Source organism: Vicugna pacos, unplaced genomic scaffold (genome assembly GCF_048564905.1).
Source record: "Vicugna pacos unplaced genomic scaffold, VicPac4 scaffold_76, whole genome shotgun sequence".
Taxonomy (NCBI): Eukaryota; Metazoa; Chordata; class Mammalia; order Artiodactyla; family Camelidae; genus Vicugna; species Vicugna pacos.
The window spans coordinates 494,162-518,080 of record NW_027328757.1 but is presented as its reverse complement, the minus strand read 5'-3'; the positions used below and the strand labels follow the sequence as shown (position 1 = coordinate 518,080).

General features: G+C 34.7%; 1 protein-coding gene across 1 annotated transcript in view; it reads right to left on the bottom strand.

The window, feature by feature from the left end:
• RADX (RPA1 related single stranded DNA binding protein, X-linked) overlaps positions 1–23,919 on the bottom strand; it is a 69,162-nt gene that overhangs the window by 3,999 nt on the left and 41,244 nt on the right. Inside the window, exons 12-13 of the mRNA XM_006214175.3 lie at positions 16,270–16,560; positions 4,064–4,231 (exon numbers count right to left, since the gene is read on the bottom strand). Coding sequence (XP_006214237.1) covers positions 4,064–4,231; positions 16,270–16,560 — 459 coding nt within the window. The remainder of the gene's footprint in view (positions 1–4,063; positions 4,232–16,269; positions 16,561–23,919) is intronic.

Here is a 23,919-nt window from a genome sequence, read left to right as displayed (position 1 = left end):
TACTGCGTTAAGTCACTGAGACTTTGGAATTGCCTTGGGACTGCAGCACAGTCCACCCTATCTTGTAATACACTGTGGTATTCCTGTCTCCGAAAATAATATGGGAAACCCTGATTAACTACAGAATAATAAAATTATTTCCTTACGTGTGTTAAGACCCTTCCATAACATGTTATGCTTCTGAAATGTTTATCAATGGAAACCATGCTTTCAAAGAGGTGGAAAGTGTGTATATACACATAGACACACGCACACATACACACATCCTTGTACATCACAGTTAAAGATAATACCAATTAGGATACCCTATCAGTCAGTCTTATTCAATAAATGATTTGGGAATTATGGCTAGCCCCTTAGGAAAAAATTAAGCTGGATCTCTATCTCACTCCCTATATCAAAATAAAATTCCAAATAGATTAATTTTAAATTACAAAAATGAAGCCCTATTAACAACAACAACAAACCCAAACAACCCAATTCAAAAATGGGCAAAGGACTTAAATCAACATTTCTCCAAAGAAGATATACAAATAGCCAATAAGCACATGAAAAGATGCTCAGTGTCATTTGTAGTTATGGAAATACAAATCAGAACCACAATGAGAGACCACTCTAAGAGGGCTGTTATCAAAAAGCAGAAAACAACATGTGCTGGTGAGGAGGTGGAGAAATTGGGATCCTCATGCATTGCTGGTGGGAATGTAAATGGTGCAGCTGCTGTGGAAAATGGTTTGATGTTCCTCAAAAAGTTAAATATAGTATTAGCATATGACTCAACAATTCCACTCCGTTGTCAATCAAAGGATTGAAAGCAGTGACTTAAACAGGTACTTGCACACCAATATTCATGGCAGAATTATTCACAATAGCCAAGAGACAGAAATAACTCAAGTGTCCATCACTAGGTGAATGGATAAGCAAAATATGCTAGATACATACAACAGAACATTATTCAGCCATAAAAAGAAGTGAGATTCTGGTATATATTACAATATGGATGGGCTTTGAGGATAAAGTGAAATAAGCCAGCTATAAAAGGACAAATACTGTATGACTTCACTTATATGAGGAATCTAGAACAGGCAAATTCATAGAGACAGAAGGTAAGAGAGGTTACCAGGAGCTGGGGAGAGGGAGGAATGGGGAGTTACTGTTTAATGGTACAGAGTTTCTGTTTGGGATGATGAAAATGTTCTGTAAATGGATAGCGGTGATGATTACACAACTTTGTAAATGTACTTAATGTCACTGAATTGCACAGCTAAAAATGGTTAAAGTGGTAAATTTTATGTTCTATATATTTTACCACAATACAAAGTATATATGACTAAAAAAAGCAAAGCTTATAAAATTATCAGAAAAAACCCCACAGTGAATTAAAAAAATAATCTTGGACTGAGTGATGCCTTTTTGAGTATGACATAAAAACCAGCAGCCACAAAAATAAAAAAATTGATATATTTGAGTACACAAAAATAAAACTACTTAAAATATCAAAACAATCTTCCCATTGAATAAATGTCAAACTGGGTAATAGTATTTGCAACACACAATAAAGGGTTCATTTCTTTTAATATGCAAAGAAAAGTTACAAATTAATAATAAATAGCTCTTACAGAAAAATGGGAAAGAAAACTAGCATAGAAAGTTCATAGAAAAAATATAAATGGCCGACAAACATATGAAGATGTTCAAGCTTAGAAATAATTAAGAACTGGAAATAAAAATAATGATTTAATACTTCTTTGCCTATCAGTCTGCCAAAGATTAATAAGACTGACAACACCTAGTATTTCTCAGGGCGTGAGTAAAGTGGCACTCTTTGTTTTAGTTAAAGTGCAAATTGGCATAACCTTTTTGAAGGATATTTTGACAATATCTACCAAAATTTTAAATGCATAAATCTTTTGAGTCAGTGGCTTCTAAGAATTCCTCTTACAGAGGTATAAGTGTGCAAAGATTATATATACATATAGATGGACAGATAGAGAGATACTCATTGCAGTACTGTTTACTAATGGCAAAACCATTTGGAAACAATCTAAATGTCCATCAGTAGGATACTGATTAAGTAAATTTTGACATATCTACACAGTGGAGTATTTACAGTTACTAAACAAAAGAGGTAGCTCTCTATATACTAATATTAAAGCTATCCAAGATACAGTGTAAAAAGGAAAAAGCTGGTTATAAAACCGTATGTTTACTATAATTTCATTTGTGTGTATTTAGGAGTGTTTGTGTGTGTGTGTGTGTGTGTGTTTGAGAGAGAGAGAGAGAATATATACTGTTATATGCAAAATGATTTCTTAAAGGATTCGAAGAATACTGGTTATTTCCAGACAGTGGGTGAGTGGGTTGGCAGAAGGGATAAGAACTTTCACTTGTACCCTATGCCTTTTTGTATTGGTTGAATTTTAAAATTATGAACATGTAGAGCTTTTGCAATAAAAATGAAACTAGTGCATAAAAATGTTTAAAAGATGACATCAATGCTATTAGCCACTGCATTACATTATACTGTACCTATTTTTGTCTTTCAGTTTGCAATTATGGAGGGAATAGAGACGCTTTGAATCAGATAGTTCTGGGTTCAAATCCTAGCTGTTACCCATGCTGGTGAATCTCTCTGATTTTCAGTTTCATCATCCATAAATAGGGGATAATGCTTCCCTTGCAAGGCTCTTGTTAGGGTTAGTTGTAACTTATGCAAACTGTCCAGGCACAATGCTTTGCACAGAGCTAATTATGTCACTATTATTATGTCATGAAAAATATGGTATTTATCACATGTTGGAAATGAATCCCTTTACTTTTGATTATCATATCACTTTTCTCTTCCAGCGATTCTTGCTCTTCATGTCCCAAATTGTAACTGCTTTGGTAGAATGGTACCAGGTATCGTTATGTGACCATGTTGGTGACTGCTGGAAGAACACTGGCACTAGCAACTAGTAGGTAGCTGGAAATTTTGCCTTGATATTTTATATCAATAGTGACATATACATACAGCAGAAGAAATGTGACAGAATTGGATATTGAGTGAAGCAAGAACTTGAGTGCACAGATATTTTAAGTATAGATTCGGGCACTAATGAAGAAATCTGGAATTTCTGGAAGTCTCATGAGCTGAAACGTAGGAAGTAATACTGCAAGTTAACAAATACATCATCTCGAAAACAGACTGTGGGAGAAAGAAAAAAACCTCATCTTTTACAAAATTAGGTAAGTTCAGTCTGCAGTAACGATTACTTCCAAAAGTTACTTCATTATCAGGCACTGCTCAATAAGACTTGTTTAAAAACAACATACACTCAAGAGTTTCATCAGCTTAGAAAGACCCACCAAAAATCCCAAGATAATAAAGGCTTTCTTTAAAGCTCTTTTAAATGTAATATTTGTATAAGCCCAACAAAAATGGCTAGAAACTTTCCCACCTGCTTAGGAAGTAGAAATGACGACAGCAAGTGAATAGGGTAATTATAATTGGACACATAATTTTACAGCTATATAAAAATGATTTAAAGTTTGGTGGAGTATGTAGCAGCCTAAACAATTAGTTGGTTGAAGAGTTTCACTATTGGGATTGCATAGGCTCCCAGAAGTCCTCAAGGAATTTATTGCATAGCACTTGAATAACTACACATTTATGAAAGAAAACAATTGCACTGCACTGTACTGTGGCGGTATTGAAATTTCAGGCAATCGTAAGGTGAAAGGACAAACTGTCTCGCCTGAATGAAAAGGAGAGAAGAGGAGAAGTTGCGCTGCTCCATGTGCATACCAGTCAGGTCTAATGAATATTACATGTGTATTACATTTGCAAATGTGTTATAAGAGAACATTCTTAATGCCTGCCTGAAATAGAAACCATTCACCTATTCAATTGTATTTAAAAATATATTCTCATTTATAAGTCTTAGGGTACATTACCCAAATAACTCTTTAAACTGTATTAAATGTTAAGGCTAGAACTGTTTCTATACTAACATCTTAAGGTTAGGACTGTTTGCAGTTTTAATTTTATTTTCTGAGTAAAAAGATACTGAGATTGTCTTACCTGCAAGTGCTCTTGGACCTGGCAATCTGTCACTGCCAGTTACTTGCTGTGAATACACACAGCTATAATTCATGCAGCTTAATAATGTGGCTATTTGAGATGCTCGGAAATCTTCTGGAGAATACATGGGGAGGAATGCAACATCGATGGCTATCTCATGGTTCAGACCTGTTAGAGAAAAATCACATCTGATTAGAAGTGCAGGGGGTTAGTACATAGTGCTAACGAGGCCAGGTTTGCTGGTTTGATCCTCATGTGCACCAAATAGCCTCACAACTATAATAAAAAAAAACTATTTCAAAACTAGGGACTAAACCCTTTGCTGTGCAATATTTATGAATACATGCTATTCGTTGAAAGAGGAGACATTTCAGAGCACTCTGTCATCACTACTAGAGATAACAATACCAAATGTTTTACATATTGATGGAAGTCTTAAATTTTAATATCCAGAGGACAGCCTGGTCACATAAATGAAGACATGTAAAGTGTTTTCTTCATCATTCATGACATGTGCCACTACAGGATAGCAGAATTCAGAGATGATTTACTGGTTCCCTTATTGCCATTTGGACTTAAGGATCTATGACTCAGGCAAGGCCAGGGATGGTAGTAGCAAGGTTCCATCTGTCCTCAAATATACAAGACAAACTTCAATCAGTCACCATTAGGGCTATAAAAGTTTGCAGTACAGGGGAACAACTAATGTAAATCCTGATCTCTGTGTCATTTCTTTATGTGGGTCAGTATCTACTAGATGTGGATAAAAAAGACTTCCTAGGGGCAAGGGTTTGAGCTTGGGTATTAAAGGATGAGTAGCATTTAAAGACGCAGAGAGAAGGGTGTTTCAGGCAGGGCAGGGATTAGCCAAAAGTATAGAAGAGAGTAAGGAGACCATCTTGGCTGGAGCAAGGGTAAACACATGGAGCACAGCCTGAAAACTATGAATTCCACTCAGTTATCCAAACCAGAAACCTAGAAGTTACCCTCAACCCCTCCCTTCTGTTCTTCCCTGATACTTAGTCAGCAAGTCCTATAGATTCCATGACCTGAATTATCTCTCTTATTCATCTCTACAGCCATTCTTAAGTACTGCATATGGGCCAGTGATAAGTAAACAAAGTCCTTCCAGTTAACCTGTAAACTGATCCAGAAATGCAAGTCCATGCTTTGCTTTTTATGGGCAAGTGACACTAAATTCCACAGCTTTAACTTAACATACAACTAGGGGCTACTTAAAGCTTTTTAAGGATTACTTAAACTGAAATAGTCATACTATCTAGAATTAACTGTGGATTTCAATTCAGTATTATAAGAATTATAACTACTTCATAATTCTTAGCAATGCTTTAAAGCTCATGTAAATGTACACACTCTGGGATCCCATTTCCTTGATTCAAATACCAAATCTAATTCTAAAGATATACCATCAATATAATGACAGATTTTTAATGAAAGGGAAACACTGCATTAAATGTACCCATGGACCATAAGATGCATTCCAACTTGCAAATGTAAAAAAAAAGTATGCCTTAAATTGAGAAAATATCAGGAGTTGGAAATCATGATATTTTTCAGGAAGGTAGCTTTATTACCAGTGTCATTGATAGTATTTTGAGTCGCTTTCTAAATTATAGAATACTGTGAGTTTAGTGTCAACATATGAGCAAAATTTGTCTTGAGTTGTTTGGCTAAAACTAGGGTTCAGAGTGCAAGTGTATAAGCAAACATGCCTTAGGGCCTCTGTACCTGATGTTCCTGTATGTAGAATGTTCTTTCTTTCCCCAGATAACCACACGGCTTGCTCTTTCACCTCCATCAGCTTTCAGGTGAAATGTTACTTTCTCAGAGAGACCTCCCCCGACCACTCTGTTTAAAATTTAGCCCTTTCCTAGTACATTGCTCTTTAGCCTCTTTCTTCTACACTTACCACTGTCACATTTTATCATAAGCTTTTTTATCTGTTGTGTTCACTCATGTAACCTCAGCACCTAGAGCACTGCTGGGCACGTCTTAGGTGCTCAGCAAATATTTGTTAAATTGAGGAAATGAAGGTATATGTGTGTATTTTTAACCTCTAATTTTCAAATATTAGACTTTAAGACATTTGTGCATTGTGTTCAAATATGAATTCATCTATATTCCTGAAATAGCAGAAGAGATGAACACAAATATCCTCCCCACGATGTGTGTGAATAATGCACTTCAATGGTGACTTATTGTTTGTGTGTTACTTAAGTAACTTACAACATACTATCCAGGTAAATGTGATAATTTATCTGGACTATATTAAAAATTATACAGAAATATAAAATCAAATAAATAAGCTCATATTCCTCTTTTGTAAAGTGTACTATATGCAATTTATATATCCTCCTCCAAAACTCTTTGTTACCACTGAATTTCTTTTCCAATGAAAAGAGTGTGTGTGTGTGTGTGTGTGTGTGAGTGTGTTGGGGGGCAGCATGATTTGTAATCCCAGCACCTAGCATAGTACTTGGCATATACCATATTTTGTGGAATCTAAGATACCATTGATTTTAAGATAATCATTATTTTATATACTACTAAGAAAGAAAAATGGCACCAACTAAACAAAGGCATGGCATCAACTGTGAGATCCATAACAATTTTCAAAGATGCTAAAACACAGGAAAAAAGTGTCTTATGCTGATAAAATTTGATAGTAGGTACTTAAGGTTTAAGGGTTAAACTACTCTTATTATGCAATGAAATAAGGGAGAGAATTAAGGCTGTGGCAAGAGTAACCAGCTCTGGAACCCACAGAATCCAGTGTGCTGCTCCATTTGAGATACAAGAATGGGAAGTAACTCGGTGGGATAGAATATCTTGAGGATGTAGCCAGTGAGGGAACCAAGAGTGAGTGAATGCAGTGCTACTCAGTTAATTGTTCAAGTAGGCTTCAACCAAGGAAGGCAGGAATTATTTTGGCCTGCTTGGTTGCTTTAATAGGAGAAAAAAAATCAAGATTAGTTAAGCCTTATTTTTCCATGTAACTACAGTGTATTAAATTACTCTGATGTTACAATTAATGCTATTAACATTTTAAAATTATCATTTAAATGCATTTTGCAGAAAAGGAGAAGAATCATATAAAATTTTTTGACAAAAAAAATCTATAAAACACTATTTTAACAGCTCTCCTTAAATTATACCTATTGTTACTGGGGTTTGTATCTCTTGATTTCCAAGAGACAGTTGGCTTTCAGAGGTTTATTAAAGGCTGGCTGAATAATTATGTTCCTCACTGTCTAAGTCAAATGCAAATGTAGGCTTTAATTGACTCATAGCATTTCATGGGTAACTACATTAGTGTTAGCAAAGCCAATGATATACTAATACCATCTATGATTCCAGTCAAGCTTTTGAAAAGTGTCTTATTTTTGGTTTTTGTTTTGTTTGGGGGGGGTAATTAGATTTTTTTTTAAATGGAGGTACTGGGGATTGAACCCAGGACTTCATGAATGCTAAGCATGTGCTCTACCACTGAGCTATAGTCTCCCCTGCGTCTTCCTATTTTTAAGGTGAGAAATAATTCTTAAAATTGATCAAGAGATTTAAAATTTTGTACCTGGGCTAAAGGCACTGAAAATTTAGTCTGTTACTTCATCCCAATATCTTCTCTTTAAAGTGTGTGTTATTACATAATAGGCAGTGGGCTGAGATTTTACCACTAACTATTCATTTGAGTCAAGTGAGATGGCATAACAAGAATTTTTAACACAAGAATTGGTACTTCTAGGGTAGGCTTCTGATATCCCCACAGTACCCAGTTGGTTACTGGGAACCGTTAGAACTGTGGAAAGGAAGATCAATAATTTTGTTCAATATTCTCAATAATGATTCACCCTAGACCAGTCAGAGCTAATGACTAAGTAACAGGGTTATGGTCTGAATAATCTTTCTGGATCCCAGAATAAGATACTTTAAAATTACTAGGTCCTCCAAAGGTCAGCAAGATACAGCAGAGAGATAATAAACCACTAGAAGGTACAATCAGTGTAGGCTGGACAATCTTCATGTTGGAAGAACTTTAAAAATCCTACAGGTTTATCTGCCTTGATTGGTTTAGTCAGTTTTATTTAAAGACAGGAGTATAGAACAGGGGTCAGCAAATTATGAGCTGGGGGGCAGTGTCAAATCTAGTCTCTACCTGGGTTTGTACAACCCATAAGCTAAGAAACTTTTTTTTTCATTTTCAATTGTTCAAAAAAATTGAAAGAATATTTTGTGATATGTCAAAATTATAAGCAATTCAAGTTTGTGTCTATAAATAAAATTTTATTCAAACATAGCCATGCATATTCATGTACATGTTGTCTATTTTTTGCAAATGACATGATACTATACATAGAAAATCCTAAAGATACTACCAGAAAACTACTAGAGCACATCAATGAATCTGGTAAAGTTTCAGGATTCAAAATTAATATACAGAAATCTGTTGCATTTCTACATACTAAAAATGAACTATCAGAAGGAGAAATTAAGGAAATAATCCATTTACCATTACATCAAAAAGAAAAAATACCTACTAGGAATAAACCTATATAAGGAGGCAAAAGACCTGTACTTGGAAAACTGTAAGACACTGATGAAAATTGAAGAGCACCCAAACAGATGGAAAGATATACCATGTTTTTGGGTTGTAAGAATTAGTATTGTTGAAATGACCATACTATCCAAGGAATTCTACAGATTCAATGTAATCTCTATCAAAATACCAATGGCATTTTTCACAGAACTAGAACAAATAATTCGAAAATTTGTATAGAAACACAAAAGACACCAAATAGCCAAAACAATATTGAGAAAAGAAGAACAGAGCTGGAGGAATCATGCATTTCAGACTATACCACAAAGCTACAGTAATCAAAACAGTGTGGTACTGGCACAAAAACAGACACATAGATCAATGGAACAGCATACAGAGCCCAGAAATAAACCCATGCACTTATTGTCAATTAATCTACAACAAAGGAGGCAAGAATATACAATGGAGAAAAGACAGTCCCTTCAATAAGCAGTGCTGGGAAAACTGGACAGCTACATGTAAAAGAATGAAATTAGAACATTCTCCAACATGATATACAAAATAAACTCAAAACAAATTAGACCTAAATGTAAAACCTGAAACATAGGCAGAACGCTTTTTGACATAAATCACAGCCATATATTTTTTTGATCTGTCTCCTAAGACAAAAGAAAGAAAAGCAAAAATAAACAAATGAGATCTTAAACTTAGAAGCTTTTGCAGAGCAAAGAAAACCATTGAGAAAACAAAAAGACAACCTATGGAATGGGAGAAAATATCTGCAGATGATATGACTGATAAAGAGTTAATATCCAACATATATAAACAGCTCATACAACTCAACATCAAAAAAACAAACACCTTGTTTAAAAATGGGCAGAAGAACTGAATAGACATTTTTCCAAAGAGGAAATGCAGATGACCAATGGGCAAATGGAAAGATGTTCAACATTGCTAATCATCAGAGAAATGTAAATCAAAACCACAATGAGATATCACTTCACACTTGTCAGAGTGGATATCATCAAAAAGAACACAAATAGCAAATGTTGGCAAGGATGTGGAGAAAAAGGAACCCTCACACACTGTTGGTAGGAATGTAAATTGGTGCAGCTACTGTGGAAAACAGTATGGAGGTTTCTCAAAAAACCAAAAATAGAACTCCAGATGACCTAGCAATTCCACTCCTGGGTATGTATCTGAAAAAAACAAAACACTAATTCAAAAGATACACGCACACCAATGTTTGTAGCAGCATTATTTACAATTGCTAAGATATGGAAGCAACCTAAGTGTCCATCAAGAGAGGAATGGATAAAGATGATGTGGAATATATATATAATTGAATACTACTCAGCCATAGAAATAGTGAAATTTTGCCATTTGTGGCAACATGGATGGACTTGGAGGGCATTATGCTAAATGAAATAAGTCAGACAGAGAAAGACAAATACTGTATGATATCACATATGTGGAATCTAAAAAATACAACAGGCTAGTGAGTATAACAAAAAAGAAGTAGACTCACAGATGTAGAGAACAAACTAATGGTTATCAGTGGGGAGAGGGAAGGAGGAAGGACATGATAGGAGTAGGGAATTCAGAGGTATAAACTATTATGTATAAAATAAGCTACAAGGATATATTGTATAACAGGGAATATAGCAAATATTTTATAATAATTATAAGTGGATTATAGCCTTTAAAAATTGTGAATCGCTATATTGTACACCTGTAGCATATAACATTATATATCAAACTACTTCAATAAAAAATAAATTTAAAAAATAAGCACTACAGCAGAACTATATATCATAAAAACATAACATAAGAAATAAGATGTCGTACCTGTAAAAAAGGTAATCTTTCAGTTATAGGATTCTATCTTTTAACAAATAGTACATTAAGAAGAGACTTATTTCTCCCTTTTGGGTTCATTCTTCATAACAAGCTTAAAGTATAAAGGTCATTTGTCTGGTTTCATAATAAAACTTGGATTCATACTTTCACAAGATACGATAAATTTGTCACTTTCATGTCCGATATGCAATCTTATCTTAATCAAAGTCAGAGAATATCTATACTGTAAGTACTATTAAAAAAGGAGAAGTTCTTAACCTTTATTCTATTCCCAGGTGCCTGACAGATGGGACACAGTCTTGCCAGTGGCTCTCTATGGCAGTAAGTCTCCCTTAGGAAGAGTAGGGAGATTGAATGGGCTGCTTCTCTAGAGTGTACAAGAATTCCAAGGAGTGTGGGAAGGTCTCCCTCAGATGATTTTGATAGGCTACTGCCTCCCACCAATGTTCTATAAGACTCACTGGATCCAGTACCATTTATCTTAATTCTCTAGATTTTCTCTCTGTATTAAGAAGTTAAACCAGCAAAATGGCAGAGTGGTAGGACAACGAGCTCACCTCTCCTCGTGACTGCAACAAAACCACAACTGAATGCGAAACAACCATCGAAAAAAAGACAACCCTAGCAAAAAAAGATCTTCTGCGACTGGAAACATAAAGAGGGAACCACAGCAGGACAGTAGGAGGGGTGAGCTCATGATATAATTGGGCTCCATACCCCCCAGATGGGCAACCCACAAGCTGAAGAATAGTTAAGTTGCAGAGGCCCTCCCACAGGAGTGAGAGCTCTAAGCCCCATGTCAGGCTTCCCAGCCCAGGTTCCGGCATTGGGAGGAGAAGGAGACCCTAGGACATCTGGTTTTGAAGGCCAGTGGGGCTTGGCCGGGAGCCCCGTGGGACTGGGGAAAAGGGAGACTTCATTCGCTTGGGAAGCATACATGGAAACTCACGTGTGCCAGGTCTAGGGCAGAGGCAGGCCTGCCTGCTGGTTTTGGAGGGTATCCTGGGGAAATGGGGGATGGCTGTGGCTCACTCAAGGGAAATAAAAGCTGGTGGCGGACATTCCAGAAGTGTTCATTCATCTACATGACCTTTCCTGGAGGCTGACATCTTGGTCGGATCATTAGCACCAAGACCCAGCCCCACCCAACAGCCTGTAGGGAAGCCTCAGGCCAAACAACATACAGGATGGGAATACAGCTCCACTCATCAGCAGACTTCTTAAGCCACAAAGGCCTCTAGACACAGCGCTATCCACCAGAGGTCCAGGACCAAGCTTCACCCAGCAGTGGGCAGGCACCCGCCCCACCTGCCAGGAACCCTGCATAAGTCTCTAGTCCAGCCTCATCCACCAGGGGCAGATACTAGAAATAAGAAAACAACAATCCCAAAGCCTGTGGAAGGAATCCACAAACACAAGCCAGACTCTACACTGGGACTGGCTGGACCTGACCCTTGGGTGACAAGAGAGGAGTGTACTGCTGGGATGCATAGGACGTCTCCCACAGAGGGCCACCTCTTCAAGGTCGAGAAACATAACTAACCTACCTAAAAATACAAGTAGAAAGATAGACAATATGAAGTGGCAGAGGAATATCTCCCAGGCCAAGGCACAAGATAAAATCCCAGAAGAAGAAATAAGTGATGAGGAGACAGGCAATTTATCTGAGAAAGAGTTTAAAGTAATGATGGCCAAGATGTTCAGAGAACTCAAGAGGAGTGTAGATGCACAGAGCGAAGTTTTTAGCAAAGAATTGGAAAATATAAAGAATACCCAGAGATGAAGAGTAAAATCACTGAAATGAGTAACACACTAGAAGGAACCAAGAATAGACTAAATGAGGCAGAAGAATGGATCAGTGAGCTAGAAGACAGATTAGTGGAAATCACTACTGCAGAACAGAAAAAAGAAAAAAGAATGAAAAGAAATGAGGATAATTTAAGAGAACTCTGGGACAACATTAAGTACACTAATATTCGCATTATAGAGGTCCCAGAAAGAGAAGAGAGAGAGAAAAGGCCTGAGGAAATTTTTGGAGAGATAATCACTGAAAACTTCCCTAACTTGGGAAAGAAAACGGTCACCCAAGTCCAGGAAGCGCAGAGAGTACCACACAGGATCAACCCAAAGAGGTACATACCAAGGCACATAGTCATCAAATTGACATCAATTAAGGATAAGGAGAAAATATTAAAATTAGCAAGAGAAAAGCAACAAATAACGTACAAAGGAATGCTCATAAGGTTATTAGCTGATTTTTCAGCAGAAACTACAGGCCAGAAGGGAGAGGCACGACATATTTAAAGTGATAAAAGGGGAAAACTTACAACCAAGAATACTCTATCCAGCAAGGCTCTTGTTCAGATTTGAGGGAGAAATCAAAAGCTTCCCAGATAAACAAAAGCTAAAAGATTTCAGCACCACCAAACCAGCTTTACAACAAATGTTTAAGGACCTTCTCTAGTCATCAAACCATAAGAAAAGAGAACAAAAAGAAGAGAGAGGGGGAAAAAGACCTAGAAAAGATTGCTCTAGCCATTTGGTGTCTTTTGTGGTTCCTTATAAATTTTGGAATTGTTTGTTCTAGCTCTGTGAGGAATGTCGTATTTTAATGGGGGGGATGCATTGGATCTGTGGATTGCTTTGGGTAGTGTGGCCATTTTGACAGTGTTGATTCTTCCAATCCAAGAGCACAAGAAACCTTTCCATTTCTTTGTGTCATTTTGGTTTTCAAAGTATAGTTAACCTCCTTGGTTAAGTTTATTTCTAGGTATTTTGCTGTTATTGATGCAATGAAAATGTTTATGCCAGTTATAAAATTCTGGTTTTTGAAGTGAAAAAAAAAGTGAATGAAGGGTCACAAATGGCAAAGTATCCTTTTTTATGGGTGAGTTGTATTCCATTACATATAAATATATGCTGCATCTTCTTTATTCAACTACTGATGTGCACTTAGGATGCTTCTGTATCTTGGCAATTATAAATAATGTTGTTGTTAATAGCAGGATGTATGTATCTTTTGGAATTAATTCTTTTGTGGTTGGCTTTATTCCTTTGATAATAACTATGTAAGTTTAAAAAGGTAAAGCTCTAAACATTCTTAGAAACAAAGAACAGTACATATATGTAAATTTAAAAATATATGTGACGTAAAAAAAAAAAGAAATGAGCCATCAAGCCATGAAAGACATGGAAGGAACGTAAAAGACATATTACTAAATCAAAGAAGCCAGTCTGAAAAGGTTATGAACTGTATGATTCCAACCAAATGACATTCTGGAAAAGGCAAAGCTATAGAAACAATAAAAAAGATCGTGGTTTCCAGGGATTTGGGGAGAGGGAGAGAAGGAGGAATGAATAGATGGAGCATAAGGGATTTTTAGGGCAATGAAATTACTATAATGGTGGCTACATGTGATTATGCATTTGTCAAAGCCCATAGAATGTACAACATCAAGAGTGAACCCTAATGTAAACTATGGACTTTGGTTGATAATAATGTGTCCATGCCGGTTCATCGATTGTACCAAGTATGCCACCAAATGAGGGATGTTGAGCGTAGGGGAGTATATATGTGTGGGTGGGGAGGGCTATGTGTGAACTCTGTATTTTCTGCTCAATTCTGCTGTGAACCTGAAGCTGCTCTAAAAAATAAAGTCATGAAAGGAAGAGAAAAGGAAAAAGAAAAAGAAAGAAAGAAAGAAAGAAAGAAAGAAAGAAAGAAAGAAAGAAAGAAAGAAAGAAAGAAAGAAAGAAAGAAAGAAAGAAAGGAAGGAAGAAAGGAAGAAAGGGAAAGAAAGAAAGAAAGAAAAGAAAGAAAGGGAAAGAAAGAAAGGAAAGGAAAGAAAGAAGTTAAACCATTAGAGAGCTAAGTACTTGGGTCATATAATAATAATTAAGGTGAAAACATTTTCCTTTACAGAAATGCCTCATTAAGATTTGACTAAAGATTATACTCAATATCTATAGATATCTATCTATGGATACAAGAATCAACTATCTGAAGAGCATTTCCATATCTTTAAACAAGAAAACTGAACTTGAAGATATCAACCCATTTGTTATTCTGTACTATTTATACAGTAACTTCATATAGTAAATTGAGACTTGAGTTTCGTGAGAGGAAAGAAAAACAGGATTCCTATATACGAGTGTCTTCTCTGCAATAGAAGGTATGTTTAGAGACTCAAGAGACATGGCCTGGCTTCCACCTAGATAGGGGGTAGGACTAGATGATATCCAAGCTTCTTTTACCTTTAAAACTAAATATCTCATCAGGAAAAATCCCCTTTCTTCCTTCCTGCCAGAAAGTTCACAGAAAATTGTTACTGAATAGTAGTAATTTGTTATTTATAGGTACCTAGTAATACCTACTTTCTCTGTTTCCTTTTAAATGTTCTGTTTTGTTTTATCCATATGTGGCTTATTTTTCACTGTCTTTTATCCCTGTAAATCCAAGTAAGCCTTTGAAAAATGGTAGGATATAAAATAGCACAATTCTAACATGGATTACAGCTGGTTGTACAGAATGACAAATTTGCTTTCCTCATTTGATTCTTGCTTTTAGGTGATGCACAGAAAAGCTACAAAGGTTTACAATTATAAGACACTCAAGATGTTTACAGGATCAGTAACATGTTGAAAAGAAGAAAATATTCAATTTCTATGATTCCAGATGAACTCATGATTTTCATCGTTACTTTTTGTGATGTATGGGAAATCTCTGCTATAATTTTTGTTTCCTTGATATAAAACTAAGATTGATAGACTATCCGAAGAGACTAATGCAGTCTAGCAAAAAGAAGCATTTGAAACTTAGGTATGAGAGTGTCTAACAGTGTCATTGGGAATTCATACTTTTCATAATTTTATATATATATATACACAATCACATGTATGTATATATTTATGTGTGAGGAGGTAGCGAAGAAGTGGGAGAGAGTAAAGGGTAAAAAGCAATTTTGATAAAGGGCAAGGTAACTCATTACATTAGTATAGGTGTAAAAATCCATGAAATGCATTTTCTTTCAGGCATTTAATTAATTTGCTAATGGAATTTGTCATTCTTTCATTTTAAGGTAACAAGACCTTCCTTTCAAATACAAATCAAAAAATTCCTTGACTCAGAAAGTAGCTCTTTTTGGCTGAGATGTTATTTTATAATTAACTTCTGTGTGTCCATTTTTCATTCATTAGAAACAAACATTTAAAATAAGTTTAACAATGTGTTGACTTCTTTAAATTTCTGTAAGTTCTGTGTCTACTTGTCAGTTTAAAACAACCTGAGAAAATCAGCTTATTGTCCTCTATCAGACAAGACAGTTTTTTCAACGGCTTCTTTCTAACCTAAGTTACTTGAGAATTTTATTTTTCCCAGGGTCTAAACAGACCTCTGTTCACAGGATCTTCTCTCAATTAGTATCCCATTCTCTTTAACCTACATTTTACCCTTGATTGGTTCAGATGCACTGAGAAAGAGACGGAGAATATGAGCAAGAAATTGGTGGCTAAAAGAGAAGAAAATTAGTTTTAGAAGCAGTCAGAGTCAGGGAGGAAAGTTCCCTTGGTCCCCACTCTTCTCTTCCCAAATACTTTCCAAGGACTGGCCAATGTTTAAAAGCTCACAATTAGAGCTTAATGTATTCCAGAATTAGTCCTCCATTCCTCTCCCTGGGCTTAATTTTTTGGGGGGGGAGGGAGGAAATGCTTAATTTTTTAAAGCAAAATAGTATCATCTATATTTAAAGTATGTCAAATTAATAATATTCAAAGAGAAGAACAGTTGACTTACCTAGGATGGTTACCTCAAAATGTCCAAGGCTTCGGGCACTCTTAAAATCATCAAGTTTCTGGGGCCTTCCTTCTGGTGGTACATATTTTGCAGGCTGAGAATTATACTGCCGAGCAAGAAAATTTCGGTGTTCTGAGACAAATTTCCGTGGAATACTTTCAGGATAAATACGGCTGTAATGTAGGTGATCTATTAAGCCAAACTTTTTCTCTCTCCACATCTGACTTTCCCATTTATGGCTTATAGTTTTTCTGGCTTTCCCTCGGTAACTACTGCTTGCACCTTCTCGACCTGTTAAAGACACAATAAGATGAATATAACTGAACTATAAACTAACCAATCAAGTTATTCACTACAAAAAAAGCACAGGTTAATGAGAAATAGTTTAATTAAGTTTAAAAATCAAACAACCACCTACAAAATAATGTCAAAAATAATTCTTATTAAAGTGAGGAAAGAACTAAATTCACTTTCAAAATAAATTTTATTCTAAAATATTAAGAAGTGACATTGTTTTCTCTGTTGTTGGAATTAATGAGATTTGTAATTATCTTCTGCATACTTTTTCTATATTTCCTAAATGCTCTTAAATAAATAAATAAATATTCCTTTTATATTCAGTGACAAATTCAAGTTAAGTCAAATTCATGAGAATAATAACCTTTAGAGATTGGATCACCACTATTGATGGAATGTAAGCTTAAAATAAAATTTTGTTACTCTTTGCTAAAAGTAGCCTGAACAAATATAAAATACAGCCTTTTTCTTGGATATAACTCTCTTATAAATAGACCGTTTATTTATCTTACACGATATTCCTTTCAGACATAAATAACATATGGAATACAAAGAGAGAACTAAAGTAACATGAAAGACCTCTTCAATTTTTTTTTTTGTAATTTTTTTAAATGGAGGTATCAGGGATTGAACCCAGGACCTTCTGCATGCTAAGCATGCAGTCTACCACTGAGCTATAGCCTCCTTCCTCAAAGACCCCTTCAATTCTTGATTGTTCTCTATCGTCAAGCCAATTTATCATTTATGTACAATTTATCTAACACATTTAGTTTCTAAGGCAGAATATAATTTCTTATATATTATGACATTCATCCATTCACTTATTCAGCAAATAATTATTGAGCAACTCTTATGTACCAGATACTGTGTTAAGGAATTTGGTAAAATAATATTTTAATTGAGTAACACACCCTGGGAAAAGACATATAGTAGAATTGGAAAAAAATAGATTTTAAAACTTCTCATGTTGTCAGTTCTGCTAGCTGAGGCAAACTGACAGCAACTCTGTTCCAGAGTTTAACCATGCTGCTGAATTGCTTCTTTGCAGGCTGCCTGTGCCTTGGTGTTCATTATTTTCCTGCCATAAAAAACCTTGCTAAGACAGAAGGGCGCTTCAACAGTAAGGTTTCATGTGGTTAATATACCACTTCTGCTTTCTGAACTTTATTCCATATTCCCAGACTACTTTTTTGGTTTCTTAAACCTAGCCAGAGACTTACTGAATATTTATTACAAGGTAAAATACTAGACTGGATTGTAAGAGAAGATGAAGAAGTTGAACTTCTTACCAGGAATTCAAAATACTGTGGTATTACAAAAAGGTTTTTTTTTAAACTCAAAATTTAGTTGATGAACACACTTAACTTCCTATAATAATGCTTGGCAACAAAAAGGATAAAAATTTAATCATACATGAAGAGGAAAGGAATCAGTCAAAGCCAAGAGAAAAAGTCAATTAATAGGACTAAACTAAGGAGTGGTCAATGACTTAATCTATCTTCTAGAAATGAATTTTCCCTCCCCCAACTAATAAAAGTACATAATTAGATTAGCAATAAGTAGTTATTACAATGACCCAAGTTATAGGGAGAATTCCTGACTGATGTGTTCTAAAATATAGCATGCAAAGAACAAGTTATATTACATTTCAATCTTTTAAAAATTAAGTAATTTCATGTATCTCATAGAAAAAAAAAATCCTATGATTGACCCTGTCAGTAATAGGTCAGAATATTTTCTATACCTGTTTTCTTATTTGAGTGTTAATATTAAGAACTGGCAAAGTGTAGCGTTTATGTAAAAAGTTCTGAAAAATCATGCATTGTTTTTTAATTTAGGAACTTGGGACTGTAATTTAACTATCCTAATTATATGTTCATAATTAATACAAATGAGTATGAAATCAGTACAAGAGATATTGGCAGTCACTGGTTGTGAATAGCAAGATTTCAAAGGCAATAATTAGCAGAGAGACAAAATACATCTAGAGTTCAGTTTTTTTCTAAAAATAAGTTGGAAAATTATACACTTGAATTCTTTTATTTTTAGCTTGACTACTACTAAAATTACCATATGAAACACATTATATTTTTATGCCTAATGCATAACTAAGATACAGTTAATTACCTAGCAAAATTATATTTATATATGTCATTATATATTATAATTATAGTGATCATTGTTATTTTAATGATTCATTTTACCCTAATTTCTCATGAGAATGGATTTATGTTTTAATGAGGAAAAATTTCAAGAGAAGATCACGTTTAGGTTTCGAGGTGAAAAAGGACACAGTATAAATGCATGTGGGCACAGTGATTTTGTTTCTTCACAAAATCTACTCTAAGCATTTCATTACGTGGATGAGTGATAGGTAGGAGTGTATGGAGGTGTGGGGAGGGAGAGGAGCTATTTTCTTTCCCTTGCCTCCATTGATCCCACGCTGGTGTAAGATCTACAAGGCTGAAAGAGAACAGGGTATTTCAGTCAGGGACCAGGCTCTGTACATGGTAGCAAGTATATATAACAGACTTCTTAAAGGACTGTGTAAGTCAGAGCCATCTATAATGTCTTATGATCTCAGTAGCACCATTATTGTTTACTGTTAACTTTTCAACGTATGTCTTATCTATTTATCTAAGTTACCAAATATAAAGGATGAGATGTCAAACTTAGTCATCAAAATACCTAGCACAATCAAACCACACAAATTAACTATATATTCAAAAAACGAGTGACTTTTGAATTTACAGACATAGTAATTTCCAAAGCTATCACGAAACATATCTGGGAATACATTAGTAACCATGTTAACACATATAGATCCAATTCATTCATTAAAACTGCAGTATAATACACAAGAGGAGCTCTATTAAACTAAAAAGCTTCTGCACAGCAAAAGAAACCATCAACAAAATGAAAATGCAACCTAGTGAATGGGAGAAAATGAATGCAAATCATATATCTGATAAGGGGTTAATACACAAATATACAAAGAAGTCATTCAATTCAACAGCAAAAAAAAAATCAACCAAATAAACAGAAAACAATCCAATTTAAAAAGGGGTAGAGGATCTGAACAGACATTTTTCTAAAGAAGACATACAAATGGCCAACAGGTACATGAAAAGATGCTTAACACCACTAATTGCTAGGGAAATGCAAATCAAAACCACAAAGAGATATCACCTTGTACCTGCCAGAATGGCTATTATCAAAAAGACAAGAAATAACAAGTGTTGTGGAGGATGTAGAGAAAACAGAACTCTTGTATCCTGTTGGTGGGAAGGTAAATTGGTGCAGCCACTATGGAAAACAATATAGAGGTTCCTCAAAAAAAGTGAAAATAGAACTACCATATGATCCAACAATTCCCCTTCTGGGTATTTGTCCAAAGAAATCAAAAACACTAACTTAAAAAGGTATATACACCCTTATGTCCATTGTAGCATTATTTACAGTAGCTAAGACCTGAAAACAGCATAAGTGTCCATTCATGAATGAATGGATAAAAAATGTGTCATATGTACAGTGGAATATTATTCAGCCACAAAAAGAATGAAATCTTGCCATGGATAAACCTTGAGGGCATTATGCTAAGTTAAATAAGTCAGACAGAGAAAGACAAATACCGTATGATCTCATTTATATGTGGAATGAAAAAAAGACCAAATTCAAACAAACAAAAAAAACAAGCTCATAGATACAGAGAACAGATTGGCAGTTGCCAGAGGCAGGGTAAAGTTAGGGGATGGGTAAAGTGGGTGAAGGGAGTCAAAAGGTACAGACTTCCAGTTATAAGATAAATAAGTCATGGAGACTTATTAATGTATGGCACGGTGACTATATTTAATACTGTATTGCATGTTTGAAACTTGCTAAATGAGTAGATCTTAAAGGTTTTCATCACAAGAAAAAAATTTTTTAACTATGTTTGGTGATGAATATTAACTACACTTATTGTGGTGATTATTTCACTATGTATACAAAATCATTAAGTTGTATACCTGGAATTAAAATGTTACATGCTAAGTATACTTCAATTTAAAAAAAAGAAAAAATAATGAATGTAAAGGAGCTTTGTAAATTAGGAAGAACCGCTATCAACTTCATTTATCATCCACTTCTTGAGAAACTACCCTATAACAGAAATGCCATATTAGGGGCTTAGGACTCTATATTAACTGAGTAAGTTTTGGCCTTTGCTCATCAAGAGAGATAATATGCACTCTAGTTACATTTCTGTAGAAGTTTTTTTTTTAATAATTTGGACCATTTAATTATCAGTTTCTTAAAGGTTTGTGCCATATAACTAAGTTATCAATATATTTTCAATATTGATTATAGTCAAGAAAAAAATATACAAAGAAAAATGAAATGTAAAGGTAGTTATCCATATTGCTTGGATAAAATCATCTATTAAGAAAAACATTTAGACTCAAAAGTAAAAATTTATACCAATTCTTCATATAGTTAACACATCTAAGGGCTTATACTCATACAGCCTATAAGAATTAACTGATTATTTTTATTTAGTTTCTAGATTTTTTTTACAGAGGTATGCAATAAATATGACAACTTTGTGAAACTCTTACAGTTTAAAAAGTGCTTTCAAACACTTTTAAAAAGTCTTAGGCTAATTTCATGAGGCAAATAAAGAGCCGTTGTCTATTTTGTAGACAAATTGATACATAGAGTGATTGAGTGAGTTGCCTTTGTTCAAATAAGTAAATAAAACTGAAATATAGTATTTCAGTATATGATATGAATACATGACATTTTATGTATACATCTTCTGTTAATTAACATTTAGCTTCTCAGTTTCCTATTGTAAACAATGCCCCAATACACATCTTAGAACACATCTCTCTGTGTGCCCAAAATATAGGTCACAAGGTATAAAATATTTTCAATAAATTAAGTATTATCAAATTACTCTGAAAGGCAGTTGTACCACATTCATCTAAGAAAGGGAGGGCATGACTTTCTCTCTGATATACACACATATCTGCTTATATTATAAAACAAACAATGGAAGGATACACCACAGAATGAATTTAAAAGTTATCTATAATAGGGGAGAAGGAAGAGGATGCAGGGAACAGGGGTAGAAGCTAAACTTCTTTTAATATATTTTCTTTTGTACATTTGACTTTCAAGCCATAAAAATAATTTACAAAAATTAAATGCTTATTTGAATAAAGTAATCCTTAAGCAACAAAATAGAAGAAATGAACCTGAGTATCTATCCAGTTGGTAGTATAACCATACAGAGAAGAATATTATTATTGGTTTTAAACTACAATAATTTGACTGTGCATCAAATTATTAGGGTATATTCAAAGGACAAAAGAATTGAAAAACAAAATAAATCTTAACTGTGTATAGTAATACTGCTGATGGAAATGCTGGAGTGCTTATTCTGAAACTGCTTTTATGTGTGGTGAGTTAAAGCAAACAAATTCCTATGTAATATTCTGATTCTATCATCTCCAAGGTCTTTCTGAGCCAGGATTCCTGCAGTGGAAAAAAGCCTCTTCAATCTTTAACTTCTAAGTCAAAATTCTGTATTTGTAAATTTGAATTGGAAATATAAAAATGAAATCAAGACATAGTTTGTCTTAACTAACCAAGCAACCAGTCAATTGAGCACATTTTCTAGCTCTGTCCACTGCAAAGGTCTAGAAATAGTAACAGTAGCAGTATCAATGAGCACCCATAATGCCTGATCTATAGTCTCCAAATACCAGAGCTCTGTGGAAAAATGGCTGGAGCAAGAAATGTTCAAGATGAGCATGGACATATCTTGTCAAAGCCAATATCAAAAAAGCTATCACAGCCTATTAGGGTCATCTCAAAAGGACTCATAAGCAAATTTGAAGAGTTTCTTGTTAGACAAAGATGGGATAGTGCAGTCAGCAATGAGGATGGTAATTGAAATAATGCACATCAAGTACGTTTAAATCCATGAGTTAAGAACATTATTAAAAACACCAAAAACAAACAAACAAAAAAACTAATTGGTGACCTTTGGAGGCTGCTAGGGATCCAACAGAAAGGAAAAGCCAGGGAGAAAATTTTGTTGGGAAATTAATGTAGTATTCAAAGGCATCCCCATTATCCTGGGGAACTGAAAAAGACAAAAGACAAGTACATGCCAAGGGCAAGACGCATACTCAGAAAAGACCTATGACCTTAAGTTTTCACCTTGGGCTGATTCCTAGGCTCAGTGCAAATCTAGCTAAGTGTTGAAGGAGGCCCAAGTACAGAATCGATCTACAAAGGCTGGAAGGAGTAGTATTTCATTTTTCAAGAAATCTCTGCCAAAACAATAGGTGAATATAAGCTAAGTAACAGAGATCTCAGTGACCACAAACAACAAGAAATAGCCTAAGGAAAAAAATACGTGAGAAAAGTCACTAGACAAATAAATCATAACTTTTAAAAATTAAAACCCTCAGCAAATCCTGAGGAGAATCTAACTTCCAGAGTTCTCATGTTATTATATTCAAATTTCCAGTTTTTCATAAGAAATCAAAAGCATACAAAGAAACAGGAAAGTATGGCCCATTCAAAGGAAAAAATAAATCAACAGAAACAGTCTCTGAAGAAGCCTGCACATTGGACATTTGAAACACTTTAAAACAACTATCTTAAAAATATGTTCAAAGAACTAAAAGAAAACATGGACAAAGATCTGAAAGGAATTAGGAAAAAACTGTATGAATAAAATAAGAATATCAAGAAAGAGAAAGAAGCTATAGAAATAGAAATGAACCAAATAGAAATTTTGGAGCTGAGAATTTCAATTGAAATGAGAAATTCACTAGAGGAGTCAATAGCAGATTTGAGCAGGCAGAAAGCTGAATCAGCAAACTTGAAGGTAGGTCAGTTGAAATTATCCAGACTGAGGAGCATAAAGAAAGGAAAGAATGAAGAAAAGTGAGAGGAGTGACCCTTCATGAATAAGGGATCCTCATTAACAGATTTCTCATAAGAAACTTTGACGCTAAAAGGAAGAATAGAAGCGAATATCCTCCAAACGAGAATAGGCATTTGCAAAACCCCACAGCTTACATAATATTCAATACTCAGGTACTGGGTTTTCCCCCTAAGAGCAAGAACAAGACAAGAATACCTACTTTCACCACTGCTATTCAACATTGTACTGCAAATTCCAGTTAGAGCAATTAGATACGAAAAAGAAATAAAATAAATCCAAACTGGAAATGAAGAAATAAAACTACCTCTGTTTGCAGATAACATGATCCTGTGTATAGAAAATTTGCAAGAATTCTCAAGAAAGTAACTAGAGCTAATAAACCAACTCAGCAAATTTTCAGGTTTTCAAGA